Source organism: Berghia stephanieae, chromosome 2, assembly GCF_034508935.2.
Source record: "Berghia stephanieae isolate SIO BIC M18660-M18661 chromosome 2, UCSD_Bste_1.3, whole genome shotgun sequence".
Classification (NCBI taxonomy): Eukaryota; Metazoa; Mollusca; class Gastropoda; order Nudibranchia; family Aeolidiidae; genus Berghia; species Berghia stephanieae.
In genome coordinates this window covers 64074087-64089711 of record NC_088361.1, presented here as the reverse complement: position 1 = coordinate 64089711, position 15625 = coordinate 64074087, and the positions used below count along the sequence as shown (strand labels likewise).

Sequence of the window (15625 nt, the reverse complement as noted above, 5' to 3'; positions counted from 1 at the left end):
TTTTACTTTTATAGAAGTAACCACGAGATGTTGTTCTACAACCCACTAGCAATATTTAAAAGATTGTCCAAAATTTGAATCTGCAGTCTTTGAAAAAGTTTCGGTAATGGACTGACAAATGGATGGTAACGGACAGACACCTCTGAATTTTATTACTCAGAAATATGTTACTACATAAAATCCAGAGCAAAGAACACATATGTAATTAATGAGCAACACTGAATACCCAGTGTGATTGATCAAACCAATAGTCTTCCTTATATGGATATCAAGCTACATTGGGCATGGTGAGTAACTCGATGGGTGACATCTGATTACCTCAATCCCAACTTTGCTTTTTAAAAAATTAAATAATGAAATAATGATTCGTAGAGTTGAAATATATTCTGTCAAAGTCAAACGGGAACTTTATTTCAACTATGAAATTAATTTTTCAAAAAAACAAAACAAATGTAGATAAGATTGGACTTTAAAACTGGGGAAGGTTTAACATTCTTTTGGTACTTATTTTTGAAGCTTAATTTTTATTCTGTATTTCATCTTGATTCCTCAAGCTTAGGAATTGTCAATAGGCCATGACGTCACAGCAAACTGGTCGATAGTATTGGCAGTCAATCTCTTCCTCATCTGCATTTGACTAGAAAGCCAGTTATAAGATCTGAGAAAGATCTTCAAAAATTTCATTTGGACCATTTTATCCTTGATTGTTACAATTACAATTTTCCTATGCAGATTGTGGGATTTCTCTTAGAAGTACATTCTGAGGTTCTGAGGGAGCAAAATAAACTTAACCCTCTCGTGTTCAGATTCTTTTTGGGGGAGTAGATAATGAGTTCCCTATATGGCCATGTCAATCATGTAGACATCCTTTGATGATATAAGCCTACCCTTTGATATCTGCAGTTGCCTTTTCGTTTTCTACGGTCACTCATGACTAAACTCCGCCCAGAAACGATTTCATAGGTCCGTCCATCACCACATTTCAAACTTTTGTTCTCGTGAGTTCTTAAGTTTTTTCATTGAAGAACGATTGGCTATTGAGCATCTTGACCCTTCAACGATTGGTCGTTCTGACAGCTCACGTGTCAACAGCTGTCAACAATACATTGAGTCATCGCTGAAACAGTGGAAGACGCTCATCGCATAGTTGCGTCACAATCACCACGTTGTTGAATAAATTATCCAGGCATGGTTGATAGGTATAAAAGCCAAATTATGTTCTAGTTATATTTGAAACAAACAAAGTATATCACTGATCTCGTCTCATTGAGATATAATCAATGATATAAAAACCAAGAAAATTGGCCGATAAATAAAAAAGTTGCTAAAAAAAGCTAAAATAAACAAAAGCAATTTTTAAAATCAAATTTATTCGTAAAACAGTTGGTTTTCAACCGATTTTTCTGAAATAAGGACCAATGTTTTTCTTTTTTCAAGCAGATTTCAACAATGTGACTTTCAAATTCCTCAGAATTATTTTTTTAACTTTTAGATTTTAGCTTTTTGGCCTACTCAAAAAGGTGTTATATTCCTTGCATAACAATAGCGTAATACATGGACGGCGAGAAGCGTTGTTTCAGCCATCTGGATAGATAGCCTGTGATTGGTCGAAGACTTTGAGACGTCTCACAATTCTACACGAATGGACGGTGGCGGTAGATCAAAGAGGTTTAACAAATTTATTTACCAACTACTTTTCTTCGTGCTAAAATTACAAAGTAATAATTTCGCATCAGAAAAAATAACTTTGAAGTTCCTATCTCTTTATTACAATAAAATTTATACCACGAATGACAAAATCGCCCCACAAATAAGGGAGTTATAAATTATTCTACAACATATTTTATTTTCTGTCGGCAAATCTATAAAAATCAAAGCTGAAAACATCCTGCGACAGTGACAGGCCTGTCATTTTCTTCACAACGATTGGATTTTACTTACTGAGGCCAGTTTTGGCTACCCCGCCCATGAATATTATGCCGTTGTCGGTTTTTGTCGGGTTGAATCTTAAAGAGTTAAGCCAATTTTGATTCCTGGATGAAATTCACTAACAATCGACAACCTCTTTTTCAGGGTTTTTTACAGGAGACTTTTTTGAATTTTCGTCCTTCTCTTTTTTCATCTCTCACAATTATGAAATCTTTTTCCCTTGGTGCTCGCCAAGAGGAGTACTTGTCCAAATAGAAATTTTCGATAAAATTATTTTATTTCATCTTGAAAGCCCATTTCCATGATTAAAATATTGAAAAAACCATTGGTTGATGGATTGGATGCCCTATGCAGTACAGGCATAGTTTAATTTTTTAAAAAGTTTTTGGGAGGATTGTAGACACTCAGAGTTGAATTCAGTATTTTACTTTCCTGTGCTGAAATGTGAGGCAGATGTGGATTTAGGTGTGCTTGGTTTACTTTCTTTTGGAGTTGTAGATTGATCGGCTTTTCTCTTTTTTTTTCCATTTTGATTGAAAAATCCTGTTATTTCTTTTAAGCGTCCTTTACAATCACTTTCAAGTTTTCTTTGAGACTCCTGCTTTTGTTGCCTATCTTTTTCCTTAACAATGTAATGCCCATCAGTTTTCAGTCTTTCTTGATAATTTGAACCATGGATAAAGTAGGCATCTTGAACCTGTGAATAAAGAAAATTGAGCGAAATTACATCATAAGCTATGAAAGTCAAATCGGAATAAAAGCAAATCTTGTTTTCTTAAAAATAATACAGCAAAACTAAGAAAATAAAACTCATTTCTAACTTGTATCACATTACTTTGTAACAACTAAAATATTGACATTATACACAGCTAAACAGCTTGCTGACCCACTACATTTAAAGCCTCGGTGACTCAAAGTTTTTCACATTAATTTAAATGTTTGATTTCTTTTTTTTTTTTCTCCCAGGGCTTCTTATCCCTTTAACAGAAGACTACTACTGGCTCCATTGTCATAAGGATATTATAGAACAATAAACAGTGTTTTTCCCTCAATTCAAACATAGCAAAAATCTTCAAGTTATCAAAAGATTCACAAGCTTTAAAAGGTTCAACTTACCTATTGCAAAATAGCAGGCTTGATGTTGAAGACCAGTGTTTGAAATTTTATGATCCAAATGTTTATAAAATGGCTGCCTGATCAGTTGAAACACATTGGAGTGGACATTACTCTTGAGACTTAAAGAACAACTTTTATATATTGTCTTTGAATTAAAATAGAATTAGTCAGTCTGTTACTGTCAGTCTGTTACCCTAAAAAATGTCAGTCCGTGACCCAAGAAAAGTACCTAAAAAGATAAATTTCTTGAAAAATTATCTTACAGTGCTAAAGCCATTCATGTAAGAACAGAAAATCTGAAATAGTGAGTCTGTACAACAATCACATCTTTCGTAGATGAAAAAATACTGTTTTAATGGTAACGGACTGACAACAATTTCCCAAGGTCATTAAAACGACCGATGAGGACAACATTTCAATAAAATCGTAAATTTGAATGTTTATATAGGTTTCTGATACTTATAATTGTTTTAATATCAATAAACAACAGCAAAGGTGGCTATAATTTTGTAGAAGTTGCAAGATTTATAATATTGAGAAAATATTCTTTTCGTTCTTCAAACAAAAAGCATCCTGTACCACAAATATGCACGAAATATCCTTATATTCATAATCCTGAATGATTTTCCAACAAATTGGTACCAAATTTTAATATTTTCTTAAGAATTTGTAAAACACCCCTTCGGTTGACATTTTCATAGAATTTCCCTTTGTACTTATAAAGTTTTCAATTGGCTTTGATGTTGCATTGCCACAAAAGTACAACTCTGTAATTTCAAGTTTATTTTCCAGGGCGTTTGAAGAAATGAAATAGTAGTCACTTCGATAGGTTAAAGGTTAAACTGCATTCCTGCCTTAATTAATCTGCTAGGTTTTTCAGTCTAGAGCTTACTCGCCATCCATTGACTGTCTCACTATCAATACTATCAAGTTTATTGGTCTTATTTCCTTTTTTCTTATTAAAATTTTTTTAAATTAACTTTAGAAGGGATTTATTTTGTCTTAGCAGTAAGAATCTGCTGACCAGTCTGGCTTTCGACCGCTAAAAAATCCATTTCACTTTCTGTTTTTTTTTTACATTCTTAGAAAATAGATCAAATCACACATTGTAAGGAGCTAAGGGATTTGCGAAATTGTTATAAAAATGAAGTTTCATTGTGTTCCAGGCAAACAAGATGAGTGGTTTTGATCATGTGCGCAAGATAGTTCAGGAGGAGGGTCGAACTGCTAGGAATCTTGTCCAGTACAGCGTACCCTTGTCTGAAAACTCAACAGATACCAGGACTACGGGTAAGTAGGGATCACAGTAAAATCTAGTTTCACTGCCATGTTTCTCATCTTTGTAAAATAGTCACATGCAGTAAAACAAGTAGTCGATTAACTAGTGATGGATTGAATGCTTCCATTTAAGCATATATTCGTTGATTGCTTCACCTGCTTGTGAATCACCAAAAGGATAACAAAATGGTGATGTTGTCAAGGATCAAATTGGCAGCGAATACATGACATGCGTCTATTTATATTCAGGCATTGGTGTAATAGAGGAAGGGGTGACTTAGATAATTATTTGTTCAGCACAGTTCCAACAGGGTTCCCACAAGGTCGGGAAATTGGGAAAAGGTTGGGGATTTGATAATTTTCTTCTCAGGTCGGGGAAAAGGGTCAGGAATTAACTCATTTGGGTCAGTAGATGGGTCTGGAAATGGTCAGGAATTTGTTCACCACACCATCATCATCATCTTCACTACCACCACTACTGCAAACACAATCACATAATAATCACACTGGTGCCATGCCAACCTTGGTAAAAGATGCGCGTTCTTACGCATTTTCGCTCATTATTCAATTTCTATTATTTAAGCATTTTTAACAATCAAACACTCTTTTTGTGTGCTTAAACAATTTAATCTGTTTCTTGACCTAGAAGTTCATATATCGAGTTCAAAACATAATATCTTGCTGGATCATATCAGATTTATACATCGTTTATGGAAGTCAATGAGTCTATAAAGAGTAAGTTTATTCATTAATTTAAATATCAGCTATAGTATTAGTAGTATGGTCTAATTGGCCATCGTCCGGAAAAAAAATCCAGTCTGGAGCAAAAATTTATGGGTTACAGGCAACTTCCGTCAAATTCTGGTGAGGTCAAATTGTTCCAAGGATACCCCCCTTCCCCTACTACAACCCCCATCATCACATCATCACTACTACTACTAGTACAACCACCACCACCACATCATCATCATTACCACTACTACTACTACTATCACCACCACATCATCATCACTACCACTACTACTACAACCACCACCACATTATCATCACTACCAGTACAACTACAACGACCACCACCGCATATCACTACAACTACTACTAGAAACCACAACCACAACCACCACCACCACTACATCATCACTACCACTACTACTACAATTCCAGTTATACTTATTACTTTCCTTTTGTTCCACCATTCCAGATATGATGGTCATTGGTTTATAATAAAGTTTGTTTAAACCAAAAACCGACTTTGTGGTTATTTAATCATCACTATGACTACCACGACAACCACCACAAACCATCACATCATCATCATTACTACTGCACTACTACAACCACCACCACATCATCATCACTAGCACTACTACTTCTACAGCTGCCACCACCACATCATCATCACTACCATTACCACCATATAATCACCACTACCATTACTACTACTACAACCACCACCACATCATCATCACTACTACTACAACCACCACCACCACATCAACATCATGACCACTACTACTACAACCATCACCACCACATCATCATCACTACCACTGCTACTTCAACCACCACTACCACCTCATCATCATGACTACCACTCCTACTACAACCATCACCACCACATCATCATCACTACCACTACTACTGCTACAACCACCACCACATAATCATCATTACCACTACTACTACTACAACCACCGTCACAACTACTACTACTACTACTACTACTACTACTACTACTACTATTACAACTACTACTACTACTACTACTACTACTATTACTACTACTCCTTCTTCTTCTACTACTACAACCACCACCACCACATCATCATCACTACCACAACTACTACAACTACAACCACCACCACTACCACATTATCATCACTACTACTACTACTACTACTACTACTACTACTACTACTACTACAACAACCACTAACACATCGTCATCATCACTACTACTACATCCACCAACATCACATTATCATCACTACCACCAGTACTATAATTTTGGAGCTTTACTTCATTTGAAATAAGGAAACTTTGGGATTGTATTTGGCATTATGTTTATATATCATAATAATATAGTTCTAATAAGTTATCTTTTTAGATCGATACAATATATAAACACAATTCCAAATTCCATCCCAATTCCCTTTTCTTGTGTGTGGAAATTCCTCTTTCGGCAATGAAATTCCTCCGAGCGGTGTTTGAAATTCCTGTGAGCCAAATTTAAAGTTGGCGTCTCTGGATTTAGCACTAATTATAGTACTTGAAGGATTGTACAAATTTTTATCAAAATCCTACTTATTTTGGCTCTCTATAGTACATATTTGGACTTGAAAAGGTCTGGAATTTTTTTTTTTCTGATGAAATTGTGGGAGCCTTGTTCCGTGGATTCACCAAACATACTCTTCTCTTTGCTACTTTATTTATTCTTCATAGAGCATGGAGCCAAATTTTGATTTCATGCAGATAAATCGCACAAACAGATATCCTTCACTGACATTACTGGTAATCTGTAGCCATTATCCCCATTAGAATAGATGCGATTTGGAACAACTGACAACTTTAGGCATATTCATCTTTCCTATTTAATCTGTTTCAATTTAAACATCATATTTATATTTTATATCTAAATTAATACTATCGTTGACCATTACAATTTATTGAAAACTTTCTCTCAATTGTTTGTTTTAAAGATATAATTATGTCCTAAATTCAATATATTTGTATTTGATTTGATTACTTTTCTTTTTTATTTGATTCAGTCATAACATCTGTTGCCAACTCTTCCCGTCGTCCAAACTCAACTACAAGATCCCACTCACATGTAACTCCACCACCAGGATCGAGATATCGACATAGATCTTCATCTGAAATGGGGAAGTCACCGAGGTCTGATGTTGGTAGTAAGAAAAATGATCTTCGCGCTCGCTATTGGAAATACATGTTTGACAACTTTCAGCGGGCTGTTGATGCGATATATCAAACATGTGAACAAGATGAAAGCATTGTTGAATGTAAGGTGAGATAGTAAGGACCATAGCCACGAGATTATTAGACATTGACTTTGCTAAGTAATCAATGTGGTCATTTTTTACCCTGGTCAAAAAAAGAATTTTATTTTCCTGACAGTAGTTTTGTTTCTTGCTTTGAAATTGTAAAACATTGTGAGTTTCTGGTATAAAATAGTTGTTTTTAAATATATCTGTGCCAATTAGTTTTAAAACACCCCTTTTTTTCAGGAGGTGATAATGATGTTGGAACAGAGCACCAAAGATTTTAAAGCCTTGATTGAAACTTTAAATATGATGAAAGCATATGAAGATTCTGCCAAAGAAGGTGACAGGTAAGCAAGAATGTAAACATGGCTTTGAGTATGAGTAAAGTTTTGTTTACTTTTTTAAAAAAGAGAAGCAAGAAAGTTTCAATTGGCATTGCCAAATGATTGAATAATTATTGGAAAAAAGAAAAAGAAAAAAAAAAAACACTTTGAAAAAATTTACTCCTTTTTTCAGGCCGTCTGCTGTGGCTTGGGAGGTGAGAAAAATGTCACCAAACAAACATGGTCCCAGTTCTCCTGGTCCTGGTTATGCCTCAGCTCAGTAAGTTCATATTTTGAAGAGAAAGTTGTTTTCTGTGTTTAGAATATATAGTTGTGGAAACGTGTGTTCGTATGTAAATTCTTCATCTATTAATATTACTGAAGCATTACCTGCAAAGCTAATTGTCCTTTAATCAGGCATATAAATCTTCCGACTATTGTTGGATTTCCAACAATGCTATTTTGTTCGATATATTCTGTTAAGTGCTGACATTTAAAAAAAAAATAATTAAAAGTAAAAATAAAATTCATAACATCAAAAAACAGAACCAACAAAAAAAGAAAATAAAAGAGTTTTATTTCATGCCTCCAAAAAATCAGTTTTTATTCCGTTTCGAACGCTGACATTATAATTAAAAAGAAGACTTTTTATTTGTCGTGTCAAAGACAAAACAACTGTAGTCAGCTAGGTATATTATCATTCCACCTACACGTTCCCCTAGACATGGATGTATTCACTGCCACAGACGAGAGTTGGTGACAGTGTCTTGTCGTCAAACATACGCATAGTCAGTAATCAACTAATACACACAGCATGTGTCGGATCAGACCATTTCTCTCTATTTTGCTACAGACGCATACACATTATTCCGACTGGTTATTTCCTTCCCTATGCTTTCTTTGTTCCAGTTTGAATGTCAACCAGAAAAAAATAATGCGAAATAAATATTTTTCTTCAAAATATATATTTTTCTTCGAAAGGTAATTGACTGTTCTCAGTGGAAGTTTTCTTTCCTCATGAACGTGATCGTTTCAATTTTTCTCTTTTTCCTCCTTCACACATGACCACACCTCCTCCTCCTCCTCCTGCTCTTCCTCCTCCTCCTCCTCTTTTTTTTTTTCTTTCTTCTTCTTCTTCTTCTTCTTCTTCTTCTTCTTCTTCTTCTTCTTCTTCTTCTTCTTCTTCTTCTTCTTCTTCTTCTTCTTCTTCTTCTTCAAGAATTAATCCAAATAAATGAAAGAATCAGCTTAAAAATTTAACACAAACAGGAGCAAATATAAAGCAGCTTCTCGTGTCAAGCACTAGATACATGTCCTTCAAAGAGGTAGGAATTGTTCTCTTCCTTTCATCTTACAACTAACTCAGACCTGGGACCAGAAATGTGTGTACTCTCTCAAATAATTGGGATTTTTTATATTTTTTGGTACCATAAAATATCGGCCTGCTTATTGTATTATGAATGAGTTGGGGAAAGTGACATGATTTGACTCGTCAATTGATGTGTCATATCTATGTTGTGTTTATTAATTAATCCATATTTTTGCCCTGTTAGTCTATTTTTGTGTGTTCAAAAAGTTCAGACAATTTTTTCACCAATCATTTATTGGCCTGTTTAATGTCGAGTGATTGATGTTTATATCACTTTAAATCATTTAACCTATAAAAGTGCCGATATCTCTGTCAAAAACGCCCTTTAAAAAAAAAAAAAATTTTAATTGGAATTAAGAATCTGGTAATCGTCTATATTTCAAAATTGTTTATAACTGGCAGTGATTTGTAATAAGAATTCAAATGTGAAACCATATTTCTGTTACAGAGTTAAAACAAATTTGGAGAGATCTGGTCATAGTTGGGCTGACAAAGTTCGTGGTGCCAGAGCAATTGACTTCAACTCTAGTCATCCTCAACCTTCAATCAATATTACGGGTGCTAAACTGAAAACTCCAACAAAGTCTGGTGATGACCAGCTTCCTACTCCTGAAGTGAACATAAAACCAGAAGTGTCAATGGGTTGGTAGATTTTTAGTACTTTTGCTAATTCTCTATGCAGTATTGTATTATTTTGATCTTCCTGCCCCCTCCCCCCTTCATTGTCATGTTGCAAGTTACTTTTCATATGGGAAGGAATCTTGCAACAATTTGCATTTTGCAAACATTATGCTGTCATTTGATGCCCTTCTCTCTAATTGAAACACCACTGACCCCATAGAAATGGTTCTATCCTTGTACCTTTAGCATGAAATAGACATCACTTATTTTCTCATGTTTTGCATAGAGTGGGTTTATCTCAAAGTGTTTTCTGCCAGATCTGATTTAGACCCAGACTGTAATTATAATGGGGATGGATATGGGGTCTGAAAAAATTCCTTATAATTCCACACAAGGATAAGGTCAGTCATAGTATAAATTCAGACATTTGGCGGACAAGAAAAACTTTACTATTCCAGTGTTTGGATTTAAAAGTAGCAATGATGAAACTGGACCACAAAGTAAGCTACTTGTTAGTGTAAAAATATTTCTTAATTTCATCTGGGACAAGATGGGATTTGACTTGATTTCCGAAGGACTTTTTAAATATATATATTGGATAATGAAATAGAGTTGTCACTGTTGAAGTATAAATTACCTAAAATCTGTTTAACAATATTTATTTTTCAATTGTCTTCTTATTCATTTTGTGATCATAAGAATTTTAAAACATTATTTCTGCATTTGCGCAACTCTTTAGTTGATATGTTTTATTGTAGCATAAGGTCCCAATATTCCTTCATTGTTATCAACAGGTAGGCCATATTATGATAGCTTGTATAATATAATTTAAAATATTTTTTTTTTACCTTGATATTTTTGTATTTAGAAGACACCCTTGAGGATGAAGGGTGGGAAAAGGTACAGAGAGGAAGAGTGAGAGCAAGACAGTCTCCTAGTCAAAAATCAACAGAAAACCTGGCAGCTCCCACTAGCAGTGCTAAACGTAATTTGATGCGTTCTCTATCATCACCTGATCAAGGCAAGGCAACTAAAACACCCCCTAAAGCACAACAGTCGATTTCTGAAAAAGATCTAACTTCAACGTCTGGAGATAGTGAGAATGGCAAAGATGTTATTAAAGACAATGAGAAGGAAAATATTCCTAGCAACAGTCATAAAGTCACTAATAATGTACATATTACCCAATCGAGTGATCCCAACAATGGTGTATTATCTGTGATAGTTGATGACAGTTTGGATGTAAATGCTGCTGTCACTCCAAATGGAGAATCACCACTAGCATTGTCCTTGAAAGATTCTTTGGAACTCCAGTTGCAGAATGTAAGTTGAAAGCCCCCCCCCCCCCCCCCCCCCCCCATCCCTCTTCTTTCAACAACAACAATATATACATTTGCATTGATTAATTTACTTGTCATGTAATTTGTTTTAAAAATGGCACAGGAACATGCACAATTGAAATCTTTACTAACCTAATAAATATGCAACCCAAAAATTTTGTATTTTCTGTAGCAAATCGATTTTTTAGTTCGTCATTCCTCATTCAAGTCTTTTTTATTATGGAGTGCTCTCTTTGTTTTTCCTTTGCCCCACCCACCCCAACCCACTTCCTCATAGATGTAGAACGTTTGAGTTAAAAAAAATTTAAGTATGCACTATTTCGATTTATATTGTCATGACTTACATGTGTCATGATATTGATCATTTTTTATAAATGTTTTAGATTCATGAAAAATGATATACTTTTATTTTTTCATGTTTTCCTCATTTTATCTTTGAATAAAAGGACATTGATCGAGCTCTGGATGAAGAAATTCAGTTGAGTAGTGAACTTGAGAAGGCCCAGAGGAAAGCCTTGGCTTATGCAGAACAAGAAGAGGAGAGCTGGTTGAAAGAGTTGGCAAGAGAACAGAATTCTCAAGTTGAATACATTGATGCTGTCAGTGATCTGGCTGTGAGTTGTAAAAGATTTTGGTGTTTGTTTCTTAAGATTTACGTTTCGACATGAAACAATTTTAAAGTTGTTTATTTTAATATAAACAGTATCTCTTTTTTTTTCTATCTCTAATTTTGATGAGTTAAGTTAAAAGATATTTTTATTATCCAAGTAAGGATTGATTGTGTTACATATTTTACAATAAATAAGAAATTTGAACAGATATATTAAGTATACACAGTATTCAAAAAATTTAGTCAAGTAAAAGTATCATATCATAAATTAATAAAATTAAAAATGTTAATATTTTCTGTGTGGTAGGAAATTATTTTCTTGTAACGAATCGTTAAATTCACTTGCTAATTTTGTTTCCAGTCTTGGAGATTTTAGATTTAGTGATAATTGTTTTGGTTATTTATTTATCTAGTTATTGATATATATATTTATTTATATTTATTTGGTTATTTATTTTATTACTATACTGAGAAAATTACTCTTGATTATTTTTTTGGGGTAATTTTGATATTTGATAGTCAGGATTTATTTTGAGTGTCATATTTAGGGAGTGGAAGATCCTAAATAGGAACACAAAGCACGTTGTTCTGATTTTCACTAATTTTTCTTTTCCTGCTCTAGACTACAAATAGTTCAGTGGAATCTTCCAGCATAGCCATCACTGATTGGGAATCTTTGGAGGCTGCACATGAAGGTATTTTTTTTTAGAGATAAAGCCCACATTAAAAGAAACAAATTTTCTAAAAGGAACATTATTTTGTGGTGATATATTTATATTTCTAGCGCAAATGATTTCTAACAGAACATGCAAATGTATGAGCCAAAGCCAGTTGGTATTGTTTTAACTCTCTCGAGTTTACTATGATTGAAAATCAAACAAATTTATTCGATTTTCATTCTTTAAACTTGAGTGAGTTAAAAATAATAGGCCAATATAAAAATGAACAAACCAAAACAAGATAGTTGCTGACTACAGTGTTGGTGCAAAAATGATTGAAAAATCTCTTCTCTTCTGCCCAATTATTTTAATGAATAAACATTTGCTTACTCATACTCATACACAAATAAAAATATACACTAATACCCACTTATAACATTGAGTAATTATGATTAAAAACATCAAAACAATCAATAGGAATGTGCAAATACACTTTTTGTAAAAGATCTTTACTTCTCGGGACAAATATGAATCTGCATTATATTTATTTCATAGCTGAGATGAGCCAGACAAGTATGAAGTCTTGGGGAGACCTTGTGATAGAGGCAGATGAACTCAGAAGGACTCCAGGACATGGTGTTCATATGCATGAAAAATTGTCGTCTCCATCAAGAAAAAGGTGATAATAGTGATCCAGCTGAGAAAAATTATGAAAATGTTTTAAGATTTTTGTTCAGAATTTAAATCTGTCACTTCGACCTTTACTATTTATACAATTGCATGGTGATTGTCTAAATGCTCTTTTGTCAGAAAAGAGTACAGTATCTTTTCAATAGCACAGTCTAATGCTGTTTAAAAAATTCCCTTTATTCATCCCATAGGGGAAATTTTTCTCTAGGGTCTATTCCAAGGCAAGACTGGAATAACCCAGGCATCAGCCGCAGTACAGCGCCGCAAATTGAGCTAGGGTGAGGTAACTTGCTCAAGGTCACACAGTCACACAGCGCAACGGTGGGTGATCGAACTCGAGACCTCCCGGGTAAGAAGTAAAGACCGCATCGCTGAGCCACGCTGGTCCTTGACAATTGTCTCAAAACTCTGGTCTCTTAGGCCTTGGCTAAACATTTTGCACATAGTAGCCGTAGGGTGTTAATGAGTACTTAAGAGAGAGAAAGGACGGGAGACGAAGGATTCATTTCAAAGTTATATTTGAAATAAAGGAGAGAGATAAAATAAAAAAAACAAAAATAAAAAAACAAAGCTATATTATTCTAAAATGAAACATAAATAGAGAAAAATTTGCTTGGAAATTCCCCTAGATTAAATGGAAGAGTCACATTTACTAGACCTGTAAATTCTCAGTCAATTAACTGAAATCAGTCAATTGTCAAATTCAAATATTTTTCAAAAGGAAAGAAAGAAATGAAAAAGAAAGAAAGAATTCATGAATGGGAGTCGAATGACCGTGAAGTAATTAGGAATGTTCCACAGCGCTACGCATAGCTCAAGAGCTGTTTTTATTTACGATGGATATATTGCCAAGGCTAAGCGACGCTTCTTAGAATTGCCGTGTCTGAACACACCCCAGTCTATTTTCACACAGCCTTCGTGAAATTATCTTTTCACTTTCCAAACCTGTTGTGATCCCAATGGTAGCCAATTTTAATTGAACTGCTGAACGATAAATTTCACTGTTTCGTCTAAGCCAAAATTGACCACATTTACTTGGTAGAACCTGAAAGTATGAAAAAGTTTAATGCGAAAGCCGGAAGTGCGTTATGAAGGCAAATCGAAAGTTATATGATTGCTACAAGCACATCTCGATTGCCTCACGTTGTAAACAAACTGGTTGACTGTTTCTTCACTGATGTGGGTACCTAATTATACGAAACAATTGTAAGTAGCCTAATTAATTCCCACGTAAATTAGTTTTCTGCCATTGTTTTGCTCAAGTGAGCTTGCTGTTGACTATTCATCTCGATTCTTTGGATTTTTCTGATACGCTACGACGAGTTTCAGTGAGGTTCAGTTTCAGTCTCAGTCAATTTTTATAGAGCTCATTTACAGGTCTAATTTTTTCTCTTTATCTTTCTCTCCAAACAACTAAGACTACATTTTGCTTGTTTTCTTTCCTTTTTAATTTTTTGAGATAAAACGGCTGTGTTGAAACTTAAATAAATAATAATTTAAGGCAAAAGATGCATCCTTCAAATGTTAATTTTTGTCTTACTATCATTTTTAAAAAACATTTATTTATTTTTCTCTAAAACTTCAGCTTTCATCCCCCCTCCCAACTATCTTATTTTTTTTCTTCAAAAGTTTTATGAAGTCAATATTATGATCAGGCACTGAGTGATTTATTTTGGATAAAAGATTCCATCACTTCATCAACGATACTCACTTGAAATGTCTTGCAACAACTCCTCAACATTCTTCTATAAAAATTGTTCACTTTTTGATTTCTTAACTTATTAATTTTAAGAATGTAAAGACAATTGAGTGCATGTGCTTGTTGTAGACATTTTCAAAGAATAATCAAAATTCATTGGATGATTAATTCTATATTTTTCCTTGAATAAAAAAAGAACAATTTTGTTTCTTCCAAGATCACCAACTGAATCAAGGAGACGTCATGAAGAGAAACAGGCCAAAGCTCAAGAACTCAGGGAGAAACTGATGCAAGAGAAAGCCGAGAGGTTGAGGGACCTATCTAAAAAGGTTACAGGATCAGAAGATTTATTTGTTTTTATTTTCTTTTTGTAATTCATTATCCCTTTCAGTTTTTCCCTTTTAAAGCTATAAAAAAAAAAAAAAAAAGAACAAGTACTGACTGTTAAATCCTGAAAACATTATTGTTGAATCTTGCTTTAGCTGCATTTTGATAATTAGTATTACACATTGTACTTAACAGTGTAACACAAGTGCCAACAATTTTTTTTGCAGGTTGCTGAAGTGAGAACTTACAAGGAGGAATTAATGCGGCAAGGAAAAACTTTGTTAAAACATAAACTAGAGCGTGCAGAAGAGAAACGTCAATCCCAATTGAAATTGAAGGCAAGGAAAGCTCATGAAGAAGAAGCAAAGGTAAGAATTGATTTTTCCTTTTCTCAAGGAAATAATGCTTGCTTCTTAAAATCAAATTGTAAAAACCAATTTCAAGAAAGTGTACAAAATAAATAAGTGGGTGTTTGGTGGTACTAAATTACTGAAAAGGTGTTGCACTTGCCATTAGTGAAAATAGATTAAATACTGTTCAGAGCAGATGAATCAACACTTATATTAACATGGTGTCAAAGTTCTGGTTTTTTTTGGGTTTTTTTTTTGGGGGGGGGGGGGTGATCTATAATATTGGTAATAATTGGTCTAGAAAAACAAATA

The 15625-nt window shown here is 34.0% G+C and overlaps 1 protein-coding gene across 2 annotated transcripts in view; it reads left to right on the top strand.

The window, feature by feature from the left end:
- The window catches only part of LOC144965327 (S phase cyclin A-associated protein in the endoplasmic reticulum-like), an 88856-nt gene that overhangs the window by 922 nt on the left and 72309 nt on the right, over nt 1–15625 (top strand). For both annotated transcript variants that reach the window (XM_078900561.1, XM_078900560.1), the window contains exons 2-12: nt 4212–4335; nt 7092–7348; nt 7569–7672; nt 7842–7928; nt 9466–9659; nt 10507–10961; nt 11425–11592; nt 12211–12283; nt 12803–12926; nt 14854–14965; nt 15191–15331. In XM_078900561.1, the coding sequence (XP_078756687.1) occupies nt 4212–4335; nt 7092–7348; nt 7569–7672; nt 7842–7928; nt 9466–9659; nt 10507–10961; nt 11425–11592; nt 12211–12283; nt 12803–12926; nt 14854–14965; nt 15191–15331 (1839 nt within the window). The remainder of the gene's footprint in view (nt 1–4211; nt 4336–7091; nt 7349–7568; nt 7673–7841; nt 7929–9465; nt 9660–10506; nt 10962–11424; nt 11593–12210; nt 12284–12802; nt 12927–14853; nt 14966–15190; nt 15332–15625) is intronic.